At 42.5% G+C, this 15137-nt stretch overlaps 1 protein-coding gene across 1 annotated transcript in view; it reads right to left on the bottom strand.

Annotated features, from left to right (window-relative positions):
• GTF3C3 (general transcription factor IIIC subunit 3) overlaps nucleotides 1–15137 on the bottom strand; it is a 348121-nt gene that overhangs the window by 104510 nt on the left and 228474 nt on the right. Inside the window, exon 15 of the mRNA XM_078680426.1 lies at nucleotides 14611–14801. Coding sequence (XP_078536552.1) covers nucleotides 14611–14801 — 191 coding nt within the window. The remainder of the gene's footprint in view (nucleotides 1–14610; nucleotides 14802–15137) is intronic.

Below are 15137 nucleotides of genomic sequence, written 5' to 3' on the forward strand. Positions count from 1 at the left end.
GAGTTCAACTTCTCTCGGATGACTACACCTCACCAGACCAGAGCACTTCATTCCACTACAACTAGCAGGGGACAGAGATATGCTGGCACTTTTCCTGTGCTTGAGGCTACTATAATAACTTGAAGCCTGCAGTCATCCCTGCTGAGTACATGTCTTAACACCTCACAGCTCCACTCCGCTCCACGCCGATGCTTATTTTAAACAATACCTCCTCCACAACCACCCACAGCAGCAGCATAGGCTCCGTTTTAAGAGTGAGAAGGGAATCACACTCCCCTGGCAAGATATTTGTCTGCACAGCCACAGAGCTGGTTTAGGACACTGTTCAGATGTATTACCAAGCTAAGGATGCGAGCAGAGGGTGGAGGTTTGATGGTGAGTTTTAGAAAGGCAGGAAAATCAGAGGCGATAACAGGAAAAAAGGAGAGAGGCACACTTACTAGGGCGCAAGCCGCACTGCACCAGGCTAATGCTTGCCTCCATCGTGCACTGAGGGTGCTAGGAGTGCCTTGTGCGCTCACCACCTCGGTCCTGGACTCCAGGCTTCTAGTCCATATTGCTGCAATAATCCTCAACAATCCATCAGAAAAAGAACAGCCACTCGTCACAGCAACATCATGGTCTTATGCCCCGCCACCCTCACGCTTCGTTCGCCTCACTGGTGGAACGCTCCTACACTCCACACTTCAGGCACAATTCCGCTGGCTGAGAGAGTGCCTGGCAAAATGCTGGCCCCGCTAATGTGGGCCACGGGCTGATGGGCTGTATTGGCGGAGCAAGTTTTAGGCTGGTGCCGAACTCCAGCTGCTCCTGCTCTGCTTCCTGCTGGGCCAGCAAAGCTAGCAGGCTTACACTATGGTAACAGAGAGTGCAACAGCACAAAACCAGTTCTGATTTAGGCAGCCTAAAGCACATTTTCACAAAGTTACTTTACTGCTTAAGTTATCACGTATCCGGATTTCACCATTAAGCCATATTTAAAAAACTAGGCAGGAAATAACTTTGGGGCATTGTTATAGCCCTTTCCTAAGTAGAGGTGGAAATTAAATATTTTAATCGCATCCAGTCCTATTAGGGAATGTCTATCCAAGCCTACACAGTGTTTGGGTTTTATTTCAGTGTGAAGGCACACTAACCCCCAAGATGTAATGTGCCCTATTTTTATATTAGCACCCTGCCTTGAGGGCTTACACGGCACAATCGGGGGGGAACCTTATTAATACATAAAAAAGGCTTGTCCTACATGGCAACTGCACTTTTTTCAGCCTTGTATTTGCTGCAGCAGCAAGGTGATGGATGGAATGTTTGAATTGATATCAGCCACTGGCAATTGTTCAGACTACATTTCTTGCCATAGTTTTTCGCTAACCATGCCACTGTAGACAAAAATCTACCTTTTGATAATCCGTACACACCCTGTGACAGGCGAGACCACCTTCAGAAGGAGCCACAAGCAACCCCAGACCAGTTTTGCTCTAGTTGGGGCTTGTCAGCAGAGTGTAAGTTTGGGCACTTTGGCACAGTGAGCATGGGAGTCTCGTCTGAGCATAACCATCGCGCTTAGGGTGTCAACTTCAACAACAAGGTGAAGGACAAATAGGCAGAAACCACAGTTGGGTTGCTTGTGTTTCAGGCCAGAAAGGAGCCAGTTTGACAGTTCCGAATGGATGGTTCCTATTGGAGAAGGACCATGGCTAATTTGCATACGGCAGGTTCTCATCTGAGTTGGCATGGTGGACAAAAAAACAATGAACTGGGGTGCGATACGGAGTAATTACCAGTGGCTTAGATTAATTCAATCGTTCCATCCATCACTTTTTTTTATTCTTCATGAATTCACAGCAGTTCTTTAATCTGTAGCTGAACCAGAACGCAGTGGTGCTTCTGACAGACATATTTTTGTCATATCTGTGGGTGGTGTAAATAAACACTGCAGCCCACATATGAATTAACTTACCAGTCAAATGGCACACTTTGGGCACCATTTATAAAGGACCTCTAGGGAAGTAAATACGTCAACTATGGAGTTGGAAAGTAGAGCATATGTTTTGGAGGGTGATGGAGCAGGGTTTTGTGTATATAAAATCGGCTTGAATTGAACCCTTAGTAACATATTAACAGTGGGCTGTGAAGATTTATATTAATAAATGCTAAAACATGGGGAGATTCTTATGCACATGTGTAAAACTAATGTGTGTACTAATGCATGAAAACTAGGTTGCAGATGCTTATGGCTTTGAGAAAATAATAAAAAGACTAATGCTGCTTTTATGCACGTTAATAATATTCTGCTACGAATAACACAGGTTGGGCATGGGTTAGTGCAATGCTGGGATGGTGAGCAATGAAATTACATTTCGTGAAAAAAAGAAGTGTTTTGTTTGATTCTTGTAGAAAAATACAAGTATGAGCCTACTTTCTTGCATGCCAGTTTTGGGTAACTTTGCTGGAAGAAAAATAAAAGAATAAAAAATGAGGAGAAAACGCAGAAGCATGAAACTGACCTTCGCAATGTGCTGACTGACTGCAAAGGTTGCGGAAAGGAAAAAACTGATAAACAAGTGGAAGCGTGCAACTTCCTTCACGAGCTGGCAGAAACAAACAATGGAAGCGTAGAGACTTGCGACATGTAGAACATGTAATATGATTATGGACAAAAGTTGTTTCCTGAGAAGGATCTGTCGTAATGCTGAATGTATAAAACAATAAGCTAGTGAATAAAATGATCACGATGAGAGTGGTGTGACAGAACTCCCCCATTATTAGCCAATGAGAGATGAAGTTGGAAGAAATTTGAAACAATTGTGGGTTGGACATTTTAGTTTTAGGGTATAATTGAGGTGCCGTGGGGGGTGTGGTTTAGCGGATGGGTCGGCTGGTGTTTAGCTAGCAGTCACCAGTGTGCTGTTTCCAGATAGAGGCCTACCTGTTCCTGTTCCTGAATACTGACAATCTTTGCTGCTCAACTTTTCTAGAGTGGCCTACTGTCCTTAGGCCTGAGAGTAGATTTCTCTGTTCCTTACTTGGGTTAGCATAGATAATCTCCTAAATTTGCATAATCCTTTGCAAATGTATTTTATCTCTGAAACATTTCTCTCTTTGCCTATCCATTACTTCAAATGCACTGTTTATTTGTTATGAGTTTGCTTCTATACATTGCTAATGTTTTCTCTCCGTGATATTCTATGATTTGCATTAGTCTAACTATACTTGATGAGCATTTTATTTCACATTATTTACAATAAATATTCATAACATTTACACGGAGTCTGTTATTATTTAATAGTTATTGATAGGTACATAATTATTGTCCCCAAAGACTAATAGTGGTTGATAATTAAGCTACGAAGACTGAGCAAAAAGACAGGAGCAAAAGGCTGTGTGTTGGAAAAACTATATGTGTGAAGAAATGGAAATGAATCCCATCAGCCCACCCAATGGCGGAGCATCATCATCTGGGATTTGAGTAGGTCGAAGTCTAGATAAGGAGACACACTTGGTGATAATGTGTGTATTACTCCAATTCTCCAAGACCTCCAGTGGTGGATCCAACCCCAAATGTTATGTGTGGGTAAGATGGTGTGGAAAAATAAATTGCAGTGAAAAGAGGATAAAGACAAAAATCAAAAATCAAGAAGTGCTGTTTAAAATTGGCTACCATAATACGAAGGAAAACTTTATTGGGGATGAATTATGGTGTCAAGATTAAAAAGAAGTGTATGACAGTCTGAAATAATGGCTGCCCAAACTAGATGGTAAAATGGTCAACATGTTTCTGCCATGCTGGGGCGTCTCCCCTACCAGGCTTTCATCAGGACCTTGGATATACACTACTGCAATTACGTACAAACAATCTCAATTTAATTTAAATTAATGTTACCAAAAGATACTGGATACTGTACCGTCCGCTAACTACTTTCTGCGTCGGTATTTCCAGAATTTTGTAAGGGATTCTTTCCTGCAAAGATTCAAAAAACACAAAAATATATATCCAACACACATTCAACATGCTTACTGTCAGCACTTTTTTGTTAAAGTTTATCAATTTACTACTAAGTCAACCTTCACAGTGATAGTGCTTAGAGAAAGATAGTATACATTTTGTTTTACTCACCCAAATATTCTTGGGAGTAAACCTCACCTCTCCTGGCCACTGCTCAGGAAATAGAGGCCCCGCTCTGTAGTAATGGAAAATCATTGTTTACAAATATGTGGGTTATCCTGTTAAAGTACAACCCAACTTGTAAGTATTTACTAAATGTGCTCTCCTCAAAGAGTCACTAAAAAAACTTTGGCATTGAGACACTTGAAGGATAGAAATGGCTCGAAATCTCATGTCAATAGAACGTCAGACTAGATGTTGGTTTGAAAACCAGACTAAATGTTTGTTTAGAAAAATCTAAATTCTGCTCTAAAGAGTACTGCTTTAGTGATTTTCCTGATATCAAACTGTATAGTATAGACCAGTAGTGACTAACAGTTGAAAAAATCACTACTTAGAAAAGTATCACTACTTAGAAAAAATCACTACTTAGAAAAAATCCCAGCACACCTATAAGTAAGCTTGCCCATCCCATCTCTAAATGTTATTGTTCAGAGTGATAGAATGGGGTAGCCACCCATCTTTTGGTGTTGGAGGTCATGCTGAGTAAAGCACAATTACATCCAGTATAGCGCAAGGGTGTAGCAGCGAAAGTGCGCTCCTTTCTCTTACCTGTCCGTCGGTACCTCTGGCTTTGTCCTAAGCCAAGGGGGGAGGTACCGACGTGACAGTGCTCCGGTGTTAATAAACCCAATTGCAACCAATGGTGAGAGCGCCGTCTGTCACACGGCCTGCGGACCTTGTTGGAAACAGTATAAGAATTTGCCGTTCCGTAAAGGACTCGCTGATTGGTGCAGCTTGTCTAAAAGGGCTGCTCATTGGCCCTCTCATGGCCAATGAAAACCTTATCATAAGAAAAGATTCAGAAAATAGGAGACGTAATGTCTCTGAGTTGTTTATACAATAACGGACATGCTGATCAAATTTTTAGGGGACCGCTATATTTAGGTGCCTTGATATTCATTTAAAACAGGAAAGGATACCTGAACACTTTGTCGCGTTCTTACACCGCTCGGTACTGATAGATAAGCGGCCACTAGAGCAAACGGAGCAGGTCATGTGAGGTCTGTCATAATGACGTCATGTCAGGGAAGTAAACAAAAACTGCCTCTGTGTTTCTATTGTAATTAAAGATATTTCCTGAAACTAGATTATGCATGCCGATCGTTTGCGGAAGGCACCGCATCGAACGACGTAACAGGAAGAATACCGACATTGGGATTTAACCCATAGAAATGCTCTCAATCCAAAATGGTTGGTACTTTTACTATTGGTGACTCAAAAAGAGATGTGGCAATCAGCAATATTCGTAGTAGAGTACCCTAAAGGCCTTGGTCAACTAGTCATATCGAACGTGAAGCCATAGGGCTAATTAACCCTGTTAGGTCATGGCAACCAACACCATTACTCTTTATGCCTCCTTGAATATATATATAGCACAAAGGAGAATAAAAAGCGACCCGTGTTGAAGACCGCGACAAAATCTGCTTCCAGCAAGCCTCTCGCAGGCCTTTCTTTAAGCAGGGAAGAACAGCTCACCTTATATAGTGGTAGGGATGTTCCAAAACCCAAAGTGATCAAATTTATGGTGGATCTAGATGGAACGGGTAACAACATATGATGGGATCGGGAAGCCTATGCAGCCTCAGTACATGGCCTCCCTCTAGGGTCTGTGTCTTAGGAATAATCCAAAATGTATACAACCATAACCGGCCACTGTCTTACAAAAGGCATTGTGAGCGAATGTGGGCCCAAACATAAGACTCAAGACATATCACCGATTGTTAGGCAAGGTAGTGACACTGGGAGGAAATTAGTTAAATAGACACCCAAGGGATGTCATCATTCAAACCATCTGTGTCACTCTTCAGTCGATATATCCACTTTTGCTCTCTGAGAAACAGGAACCTTGAAACATCTCTTACATGAAGTGGCACAAATGGTTTCTCCAAGACTGTCCAACTCAACTCCTCGGGTTTGTGTTTCATTTGGAGAAAGTGGTTGGTGAGTCTGGTAGCTTGTCTGTTGCATCGAATGGTGCTTTTATGCTCATTAATACGTAGCTTAATTTTTCGAGTTGTCATTCCTACGTATCGTAGGGTACATGGACATGTGATGAGATATATCAAGTTCTCGCTGTTGCAATTAGTATGACTCTTCAGTGTCCATGGTCTCGACGTGCCAATGTCTATAGTAAGGGTCTTCTTAGTTTGAGCACAAGCCGTGCATTGTCCACAGCGGAAGTGGCCCTGTACTGGAGGTAAGTTCCATAAGGTGTTGGTAGATGTTAACTCATTTCCTTTGCATCTCGGCCTCGTGTGAACCAGGCTGTCTCTCAGGTTTGTGCCTCTCTTAAAGGAGAATAATGGTGTCTGAATGGTTGAACCTGCGGTGTTGAGGATCTTCCAGTTCTTCCTAACTGTTTTCTGCAGTTTGTTGGACAATGTGCAGAACGTCGTAACAAACGTCAGCCTATCAAGTTGAGGTTTGACAACAGGAGGGCTTAACAGAGCTTCACGGTTGTTGTTCAAAGCGCGTTTTTGTGCTCTTTTGATCAAATGTCTCGGGTAATTGCGATCTTGTAATTTCAAAGCCAGGTCCTTAGAAAAAGAGTCGAAGTCTGTTTTGATGGAACAGTTCCTGCGGACTCTCAAAAATTGTCCAACAGGCAAGTTCTCACGCAAAGATTTAGGGCGATGGCTGGTGTAGGACAATAATGAATTACGAGCCATTGGTTTGCGGTACAGCTTACTCCCAAGGCATCCGTTCACTGGGAAGATGGTAATATCCAAGAACGCCAGTTCTTGTTGACTGTGTTCAACAGTGAAATTCAAAAATGGATTTTGGTCATTGAGCCATTCCTGAAATTTTATGATGGTGTCTGATGTCCCATGCCAGACGACAAAAATGTCGTTGATGTAACGTTTCCACACCAACACCTGATCGAAAAAAGGGTTGGTGTGGTGAAGGACACATTTCTCTTCAAAAAGATGGACATAAAGATTGGCTAGGGACGGGGCAAAAACACTGCCCATTGAAGTTCCCGATGTTTGCAAATAAAGGCAGTCTTCGAAGGCAAAGAAATTTTCCGTCATGGCTAAACGGGCACACTCCATAATAAAGTTAATTGGTGTGATGGTTTCTAACACCGATTCTTCCAACAAGCTTCTGATAGCTAGCAAAGTCTCCTGTTGGGGTATACAGGTGTATAGAGATTCAACGTCGAGACTGACCAGGAGATCAGTCTCAGCGTTGAACACAATTTCAGGGAGAAGCCGTAAAACATCTGTAGTATCCTGTAGGAACGTTGGCATTTTCCTTACAAGTGGCCTCAGGAAAAAGTCGACAAACGAGGACAAAGGCTCCAGTAAGGAACCAATACCCGAAATAATCGGGCGTCCTGGGGGTGGTCTCTGTGCGTTATGTATTTTGGGTAAATTGTAGAAGTACGGGGTGACTGGGTAAGCAGTTACCAAATACCGAGCTTCGGATTCAGTGATCCATCCTTCTGCAGATGCTTCCTCCACCATGTGTTTAATCTCATTTTGTAACCTAGCGGTAGGATCTTCAGTGAGGAGACGATAGTGTCTTGGATCTCCGAGTTGCCTCAGACACTCTTCTCGGTAGGTGGACAGGTCCATGATCACAGTGGCTCCCCCTTTGTCCGCTGGTTTTATGACAATGGTGGGGTCTTTGGCTAGTGAATCAATAGCTGATCTTTCTTCCCGTGTCAGATTTGAGAAGGACTGTTTCTCACAGCTGGTGAGTTTGGAAATGCCATGTACCACCGCCTTTTCGAAAGCCCCTACTTGAGGTGGGACCTGATGTAAAAGAGGTGTGAATGTTGAAGGTTTCTTCAAGCCAGTATTTAATAGTCTGTCTTCTGTTTCTTCGGTTTTATCTTTGAAGAAAAAGTGCAGCCGCACCTTTCTAAAGAATTTTTCAACTTCACAACGTAGCTGAAATGGATCTGTGGTATTTGTGGGCACAAAACTAAGTCCTTTGTTGAGGACCTGTTCTTCCAAACCAGTGATAGGTCGAGAGCTCAAATTCACTATGAGACTCTCTCTGTGCTCGATCCCGCTTGTTGTGGTGGCTGTTGCTTGCCCTTTCCGCTTCTGGTGTTTGGATAGCTTAGCTCGTCCTCCCACTGTACTTGTGGTTGTCCTCTCCTCCTGCCTCTGCTCCGTCCACGGTCTTGTGCTAAAAAAAGACTGGTCATTGTACCACTGTGGTGGGGGTTGGAAATTGGGCATCAGAGGTGGAAACCCAATTTCCACACCCCACCACAGTGGTACAATGACCAGTCTTTTTTAGCACAAGGCCGTGGACGGAGCAGAGGCAGGAGGAGAGGACAACCACAAGTACAGTGGGAGGACGAGCTAAGCTATCCAAACACCAGAAGCGGAAAGGGCAAGCAACAGCCACCACAACAAGCGGGATCGAGCACAGAGAGAGTCTCATAGTGAATTTGAGCTCTCGACCTATCACTGGTTTGGAAGAACAGGTCCTCAACAAAGGACTTGGTTTTGTGCCCACAAATACCACAGATCAATTTCAGCTACGTTGTGAAGTTGAAAAATTCTTTAGAAAGGTGCGGCTGCACTTTTTCTTCAAGGATAAAACAGAAGAAACAGAAGACCGACTATTAAATACTGGCTTGAAGAAACCTTCAACATTCACACCGCTTTTACATCAGGTCGAAGCTCAAGTAGGGGCTTTCGAAAAGGCGGTGGTACATGGCATTTCCAAACTCACCAGCTGTGAGAAACAGTCCTTCTCAAATCTGACACGGGAAGAAAGATCAGCTATTGATTCACTAGCCAAAGACCCCACCATTGTCATAAAACCAGCGGACAAAGGGGGAGCCACTGTGATCATGGACCTGTCCACCTACCGAGAAGGGTGTCTGAGGCAACTCGGAGATCCAAGACACTATCGTCTCCTCACTGAAGATCCTACCGCTAGGTTACAAAATGAGATTAAACACATGGTGGAGGAAGCATCTGCAGAAGGATGGATCACTGAATCCGAAGCTCGGTATTTGGTAACTGCTTACCCAGTCACCCCGTACTTCTACAATTTACCCAAAATACATAAAGCACAGAGACCACCCCCAGGACGCCCGATTATTTCGGGTATTGGTTCCTTACTGGAGCCTTTGTCCTCGTTTGTCGACTTTTTCCTGAGGCCACTTGTAAGGAAAATGCCAACGTTCCTACAGGATACTACAGATGTTTTACGGCTTCTCCCTGTAATTGTGTTCAACGCTGAGACTGACCTCCTGGTCAGTCTCGACGTTGAATCTCTATACACCTGTATACCCCAACAGGAGACTTTGCTAGCTATCAGAAGCTTGTTGGAAGAATCGGTGTTAGAAACCATCACACCAATTAACTTTATTATGGATTGTGCCCGTTTAGCCATGACGGAAAATTTCTTTGCCTTCGAAGACTGCCTTTATTTGCAAACATCGGGAACTTCAATGGGCAGTGTTTTTGCCCCGTCCCTAGCCAATCTTTATGTCCATCTTTTTGAAGAGAAATGTGTCCTTCACCACACCAACCCTTTTTTCGATCAGGTGTTGGTGTGGAAACGTTACATCGACGACATTTTTGTCGTCTGGCATGGGACATCAGACACCATCATAACATTTCAGGAATGGCTCAATGACCAAAATCCATTTTTGAATTTCACTGTTGAACACAGTCAACAAGAACTGGCGTTCTTGGATATCACCATCTTCCCAGTGAACGGATGCCTTGGGAGTAAGCTGTACCGCAAACCAATGGCTCGTAATTCATTATTGTCCTACACCAGCCATCACCCTAAATCTTTGCGTGAGAACTTGCCTGTTGGACAATTTTTGAGAGTCCGCAGGAACTGTTCCATCAAAACAGACTTCGACTCTTTTTCTAAGGACCTGGCTTTGAAATTACAAGATCGCAATTACCCGAGACATTTGATCAAAAGAGCACAAAAACGCGCTTTGAACAACAACCGTGAAGCTCTGTTAAGCCTTCCTGTTGTCAAACCTCAACTTGATAGGCTGACGTTTGTTAGGACGTTCTGCACATTGTCCAACAAACTGCAGAAAACAGTGAGGAAGAACTGGAAGATCCTCAACACCGCAGGTTCAACCATTCAGACACCATTATTCTCCTTTAAGAGAGGCACAAACCTAAGAGACAGCCTGGTTCACACGAGGCCGAGATGCAAAGGAAATGAGTTAACATCTTCCAACACCTTATGGAACTTACCTCCAGTACAGGGCCACTTCCCCTGTGGACAATGCACGGCTTGTGCTCAAACTAAGAAGACCCTTACTATAGACATTGGCACGTCGAGACCATGGACACTGAAGAGTCATACTAATTGCAACAGCGAGAACTTGATACATCTCATCACATGTCCATGTACCCTACGATACGTAGGAATGACAACCTAAAAAATTAAGCTACGTATTAATGAGCATAAAAGCACCATTCGGTGCAACAGACAAGCTACCAGACTCACCAACCACTTTCTCCAAATGAAACACAAACCCGAGGAGTTGAGTTGGACAGTCTTGGAGAAACCATTTGTGCCACTTCATGTAAGAGATGTTTCAAGGTTCCTGTTTCTCAGAGAGCAAAAGTGGATATATTGACTGAAGAGTGACACAGAGGGTTTGAATGATGACATCCCTTGGGTGTCTATTTAACTAATTTCCTCCCAGTGTCACTACCTTGCCTAACAATGGGTGATATGTCTTGAGTCTTATGTTTGGGCCCACATTCGCCCACAATGCCTTTTGTAAGACAGTGGCCGGTTATGGTTGTATAAATTTTGGATTATTCCTAAGACACAGACCCTAGAGGGAGGCCATGTACGGGGAGATGCCACGCTACTGAGGCTGCATAGGCTTCCCGATCCCATCATATGTTGTTACCCGTTCCATCTAGATCCACCATAAATTTGATCACTTTGGGTTTTGGAACATCCCTACCACTATATAAGGTGAGCTGTTCTTCCCTGCTTAAAGAAAGGCCTGCGAGAGGCTTGCTGGAAGCAGATTTTGTCGCGGTCTTCAACACGGGTCGCTTTTTATTCTCCTTTGTGCTATATATATATTCAAGGAGGCATAAAGAGTAATGGTGTTGGTTGCCATGACCTAACAGGTTTAATTAGCCCTATGGCTTCACGTTCGATATGACTAGTTGACCAAGGCCTTCAGGGTACTCTACTACGAATATTGCTGATTGCCACATCTCTTTTTGAGTCACCAATAGTAAAAGTACCAACCATTTTGGATTGAGAGCATTTCTATGGGTTAAATCCCAATGTCGGTATTCTTCCTGTTACGTCGTTCGATGCGGTGCCTTCCGCAAACGATCGGCATGCATAATCTAGTTTCAGGAAATATCTTTAATTACAATAGAAACACAGAGGCAGTTTTTGTTTACTTCCCTGACATGACGTCATTATGACAGACCTCACGTGACCTGCTCCGTTTGCTCTAGTGGCCGCTTATCTATCAGTACCGAGCGGTGTAAGAACGCGACCAAGTGTGCAGGTATCCTTTCCTGTTTTAAATGAATATCAAGGCACCTAAATATAGCGGTCCCCTAAAAATTTGATCAGCATGTCCGTTATTGTATAAACAACTTAGAGACATTACGTCTCCTATTTTCTGAATCTTTTCTTATGATAAGGTTTTCATTGGCCATGAGAGGGCCAATGAGCAGCCCTTTTAGACAAGCTGCACCAATCAGCGAGTCCTTTACGGAACGGCAAATTCTTATACTGTTTCCAACAAGGTCCGCAGGCCGTGTGACAGACGGCGCTCACACCATTGGTTGCAATTGGGCTTATGAACACCGGAGCACTGTCACATCGGTACCTCCCCCCTTGGCTTAGGACAAAGCCAGAGGTACCGACGGACAGGTAAGAGAAAGGAGCGCGCTTTCGCTGCTACACCCTTGCGCTATACTGGATGTAATTTTGCTTTACTCAGCATGACCTCCAACACCAAAAGATGGGTGGCTACCCCATTCTATCACTCTGAACAATAAAATTTAGAGATGGGATGGGCAAGCTTACTTATAGGTGTGCTGGGATTTTTCTAAGTAGTGATTTTTTCTAAGTAGTGATTTTTTCTAAGTACTGATACTTTTCTAAGTAGTGATTTTTTCAACTGTTAATCACTACTGGTCTATACTATACAGTTTGATATCAGGAAAATCACTAAAGCAGTACTCTTTAGACCAGAATTTAGATTTTTCTAAACAAACATTTAGTCTGCTTTTCACACCAACATCTAGTCTGACGTTCTATTGACAGTCTATGAGATTTCGAGCCATTTCTATCCTTCAAGTGTCTCAATGCCAAAGTTTTTTTAGTGACTCTTTGAGGAGAGCACATGTAGTAAATACTTACAAGTTGGGTTGTACTTTAACAGGATAACCCACATATTTGTTAACAATGATTTTCCATTACTACAGAGCGGGGCCTCTATTTCCTGAGCAGTGGCCAGGAGAGGTGAGGTTTACTCCCAAGAATATTTGGGTGAGTAAAACAAAATGTATACTATCTTTCTCCAAGCACTATCACTGTGAAGGTTGACTTAGAAGTAAATTGATAAACTTTAACAAAAAAGTGCTGACAGTAAGCATGTTGAATGTGTGTTGGATATATATTTTTGTGTTTTTTTAATCTTTGCAGGAAAGAATCCCTTACAAAATTCTGGAAATACCGACGCAGAAAGTAGTTCGCGGACGGTACAGTATCCAGTATCTTTTGGTAACATTAATTTAAATTAAATTGAGATTGTTTGTACGTAATTGCAGTAGTGTATATCCAAGGTCCTGATGAAAGCCTGGTAGGGGAGACGCCCCAGCATGGCAGAAACATGTTGACCATTTTACCATCTAGTTTGGGCAGCCATTATTTCAGACTGTCATACACTTCTTTTTAATCTTGACACCATAATTCATCCCCAATAAAGTTTTCCTTCGTATTATGGTAGCCAATTTTAAACAGCACTTCTTGATTTTTGATTTTTGTCTTTATCCTCTTTTCACTGCAATTTTTTTTTCCACACCATCTTACCCACACATAACATTTGGGGTCGGATCCACCACTGGAGGTCTTGGAGAATTGGAGTAATACACACATTATCACCAAGTGTGTCTCCTTATCTAGACTTCGACCTACTCAAATCCCAGATGATGAGGCTCCGCCATTGGGTGGGCTGATGGGATTCATTTCCATTTCTTCACACATATAGTTTTTCCAACACACAGCCTTTTGCTCCTGTCTTTTTGCTCAGTCTTCGTAGCTTAATTATCGACCACTATTAGTCTTTGTGTTCTTGTCATATGAGTACTGGGGGTGTAGACTGGTTTTAGTGGTCGCTAAATATAACTTCCCCCTTGGACCCTCCCCAACTTGTTGTGTTACACATAATTATTGTCATCAACTTCTAATCTTTACACATTCATCACAAGTTATATGTGTTGTAGGAAGGTTTTATTCTTGGAATTGGTAAATTGGGTATAAACTTGCATCACCCTGACACTCAGCGTGAAGGGATTAGTTCGGAAGTGTAAATAGGCCTATGTTAGTGAAAAATTATCGATCCCTGATCGCTTGAATCAAGGGTAAGCACAGGACATTGCTACTGTTTAGAATTGGTAAAGCGCACACAGTCATAAGGCCAGTAAAAACAGGGTACAAGGTGAAAATATCTGGGACGAACATGCAAAAAAGGTGGATTTGCTACAATCGCCCCCAGTGGGGTCTTACTAGTAAGCTTCCCCTCCAACTCATCAATTGCAAGGAGTCACTCCAAACTAAAACAACTACTTGTGTGGCTGCAGAAATAACACCTGGAGGGCATAAGCCATTATCGCCCAGAACCCACAATTAAATCATGCATGCCCAGACTGAGCCTAAACCAAACATCCAGTCATTAATCCATGGGTGAGCCTGGATTTAACAAACAACACAGAAGGGCCCACATCAGACACAAACAATAAACCTTGTGGGGACAGACCGCACAAGATTTTGTACACCAGACACCAGCCTTCTTTAAATATAAATTGAAGACTGAACAAGTGTTAGAGATGTAGCATGGGATAATAATAATTAGGAAGTGGATAGAAGAATAAGTATACAAGAGGGAGGGTACAAAATGAAAATAAAAACATGCATGACAGAATACAAAAAATAAATTGCCACTGAATTCTCTAGCATTACTAACAGCGTAGGCACACATACCTAGTGTATGGTCTTTATAGCCAATCCACCTATCAGTGATATTTCAACAATAATGAAAAGGCATGTTCATTTTCTATACCCTATTTTAAAACTCAAAACTGCATTAAATGTGAGAAAATCATATAAATGTGGGATCTACTGGGGAATGGCTGTTAGAACATGAGCATCCTAGAGTGAATTGTCTATGTGTGACGGAGGTCACCATTTGCCCTTATTAGTCACCAAATTAGCTGTTTAAGAGATCTTACCAAGAGCATGCTTGAAACTGCCAGACACAAAAGCATTATGCCCATTAAGGAGACACAATGCATGGTTCTCAGGGTGTTTGAGCATTAATCTGAGACAAAACCGATGATGACGCACATCCTGGGAGTGCATAGTGACTTGAGTGAAGATGTTCCAGAGTTGAGAATTGTTTACATTGTCCATTATCATTATCCTAAGAGAAATACAACAGAAGAATTTACTTTAAAACCCAGGTTAATAGTTAATAAGATCCACCAGAATTCAAAGTACGAAAATGAATCCATTGTGGGGTACTGATAACAGAGTTAAATGTTTTCACTTAGAAATTTAAAACTTTCACCACAGATACAGATGCACACCAATTTTTATTAACAAGGTGGAAAATACGGTTACACTTCTACGGTTGTGATTCAAAGAATCAGGCTTTGCAATATTTTCTGATGTATGTTCCACTCAAGAAAAAATAAAATCTGCCAGGTGGTGGATTGTTGCAGCTCATAAACAATGATCTGGATAGATAGGTGTTGCG

Source organism: Lissotriton helveticus, chromosome 3_1 (genome assembly GCF_964261635.1).
Source record: "Lissotriton helveticus chromosome 3_1, aLisHel1.1, whole genome shotgun sequence".
NCBI classification, from domain to species: domain Eukaryota; kingdom Metazoa; phylum Chordata; class Amphibia; order Caudata; family Salamandridae; genus Lissotriton; species Lissotriton helveticus.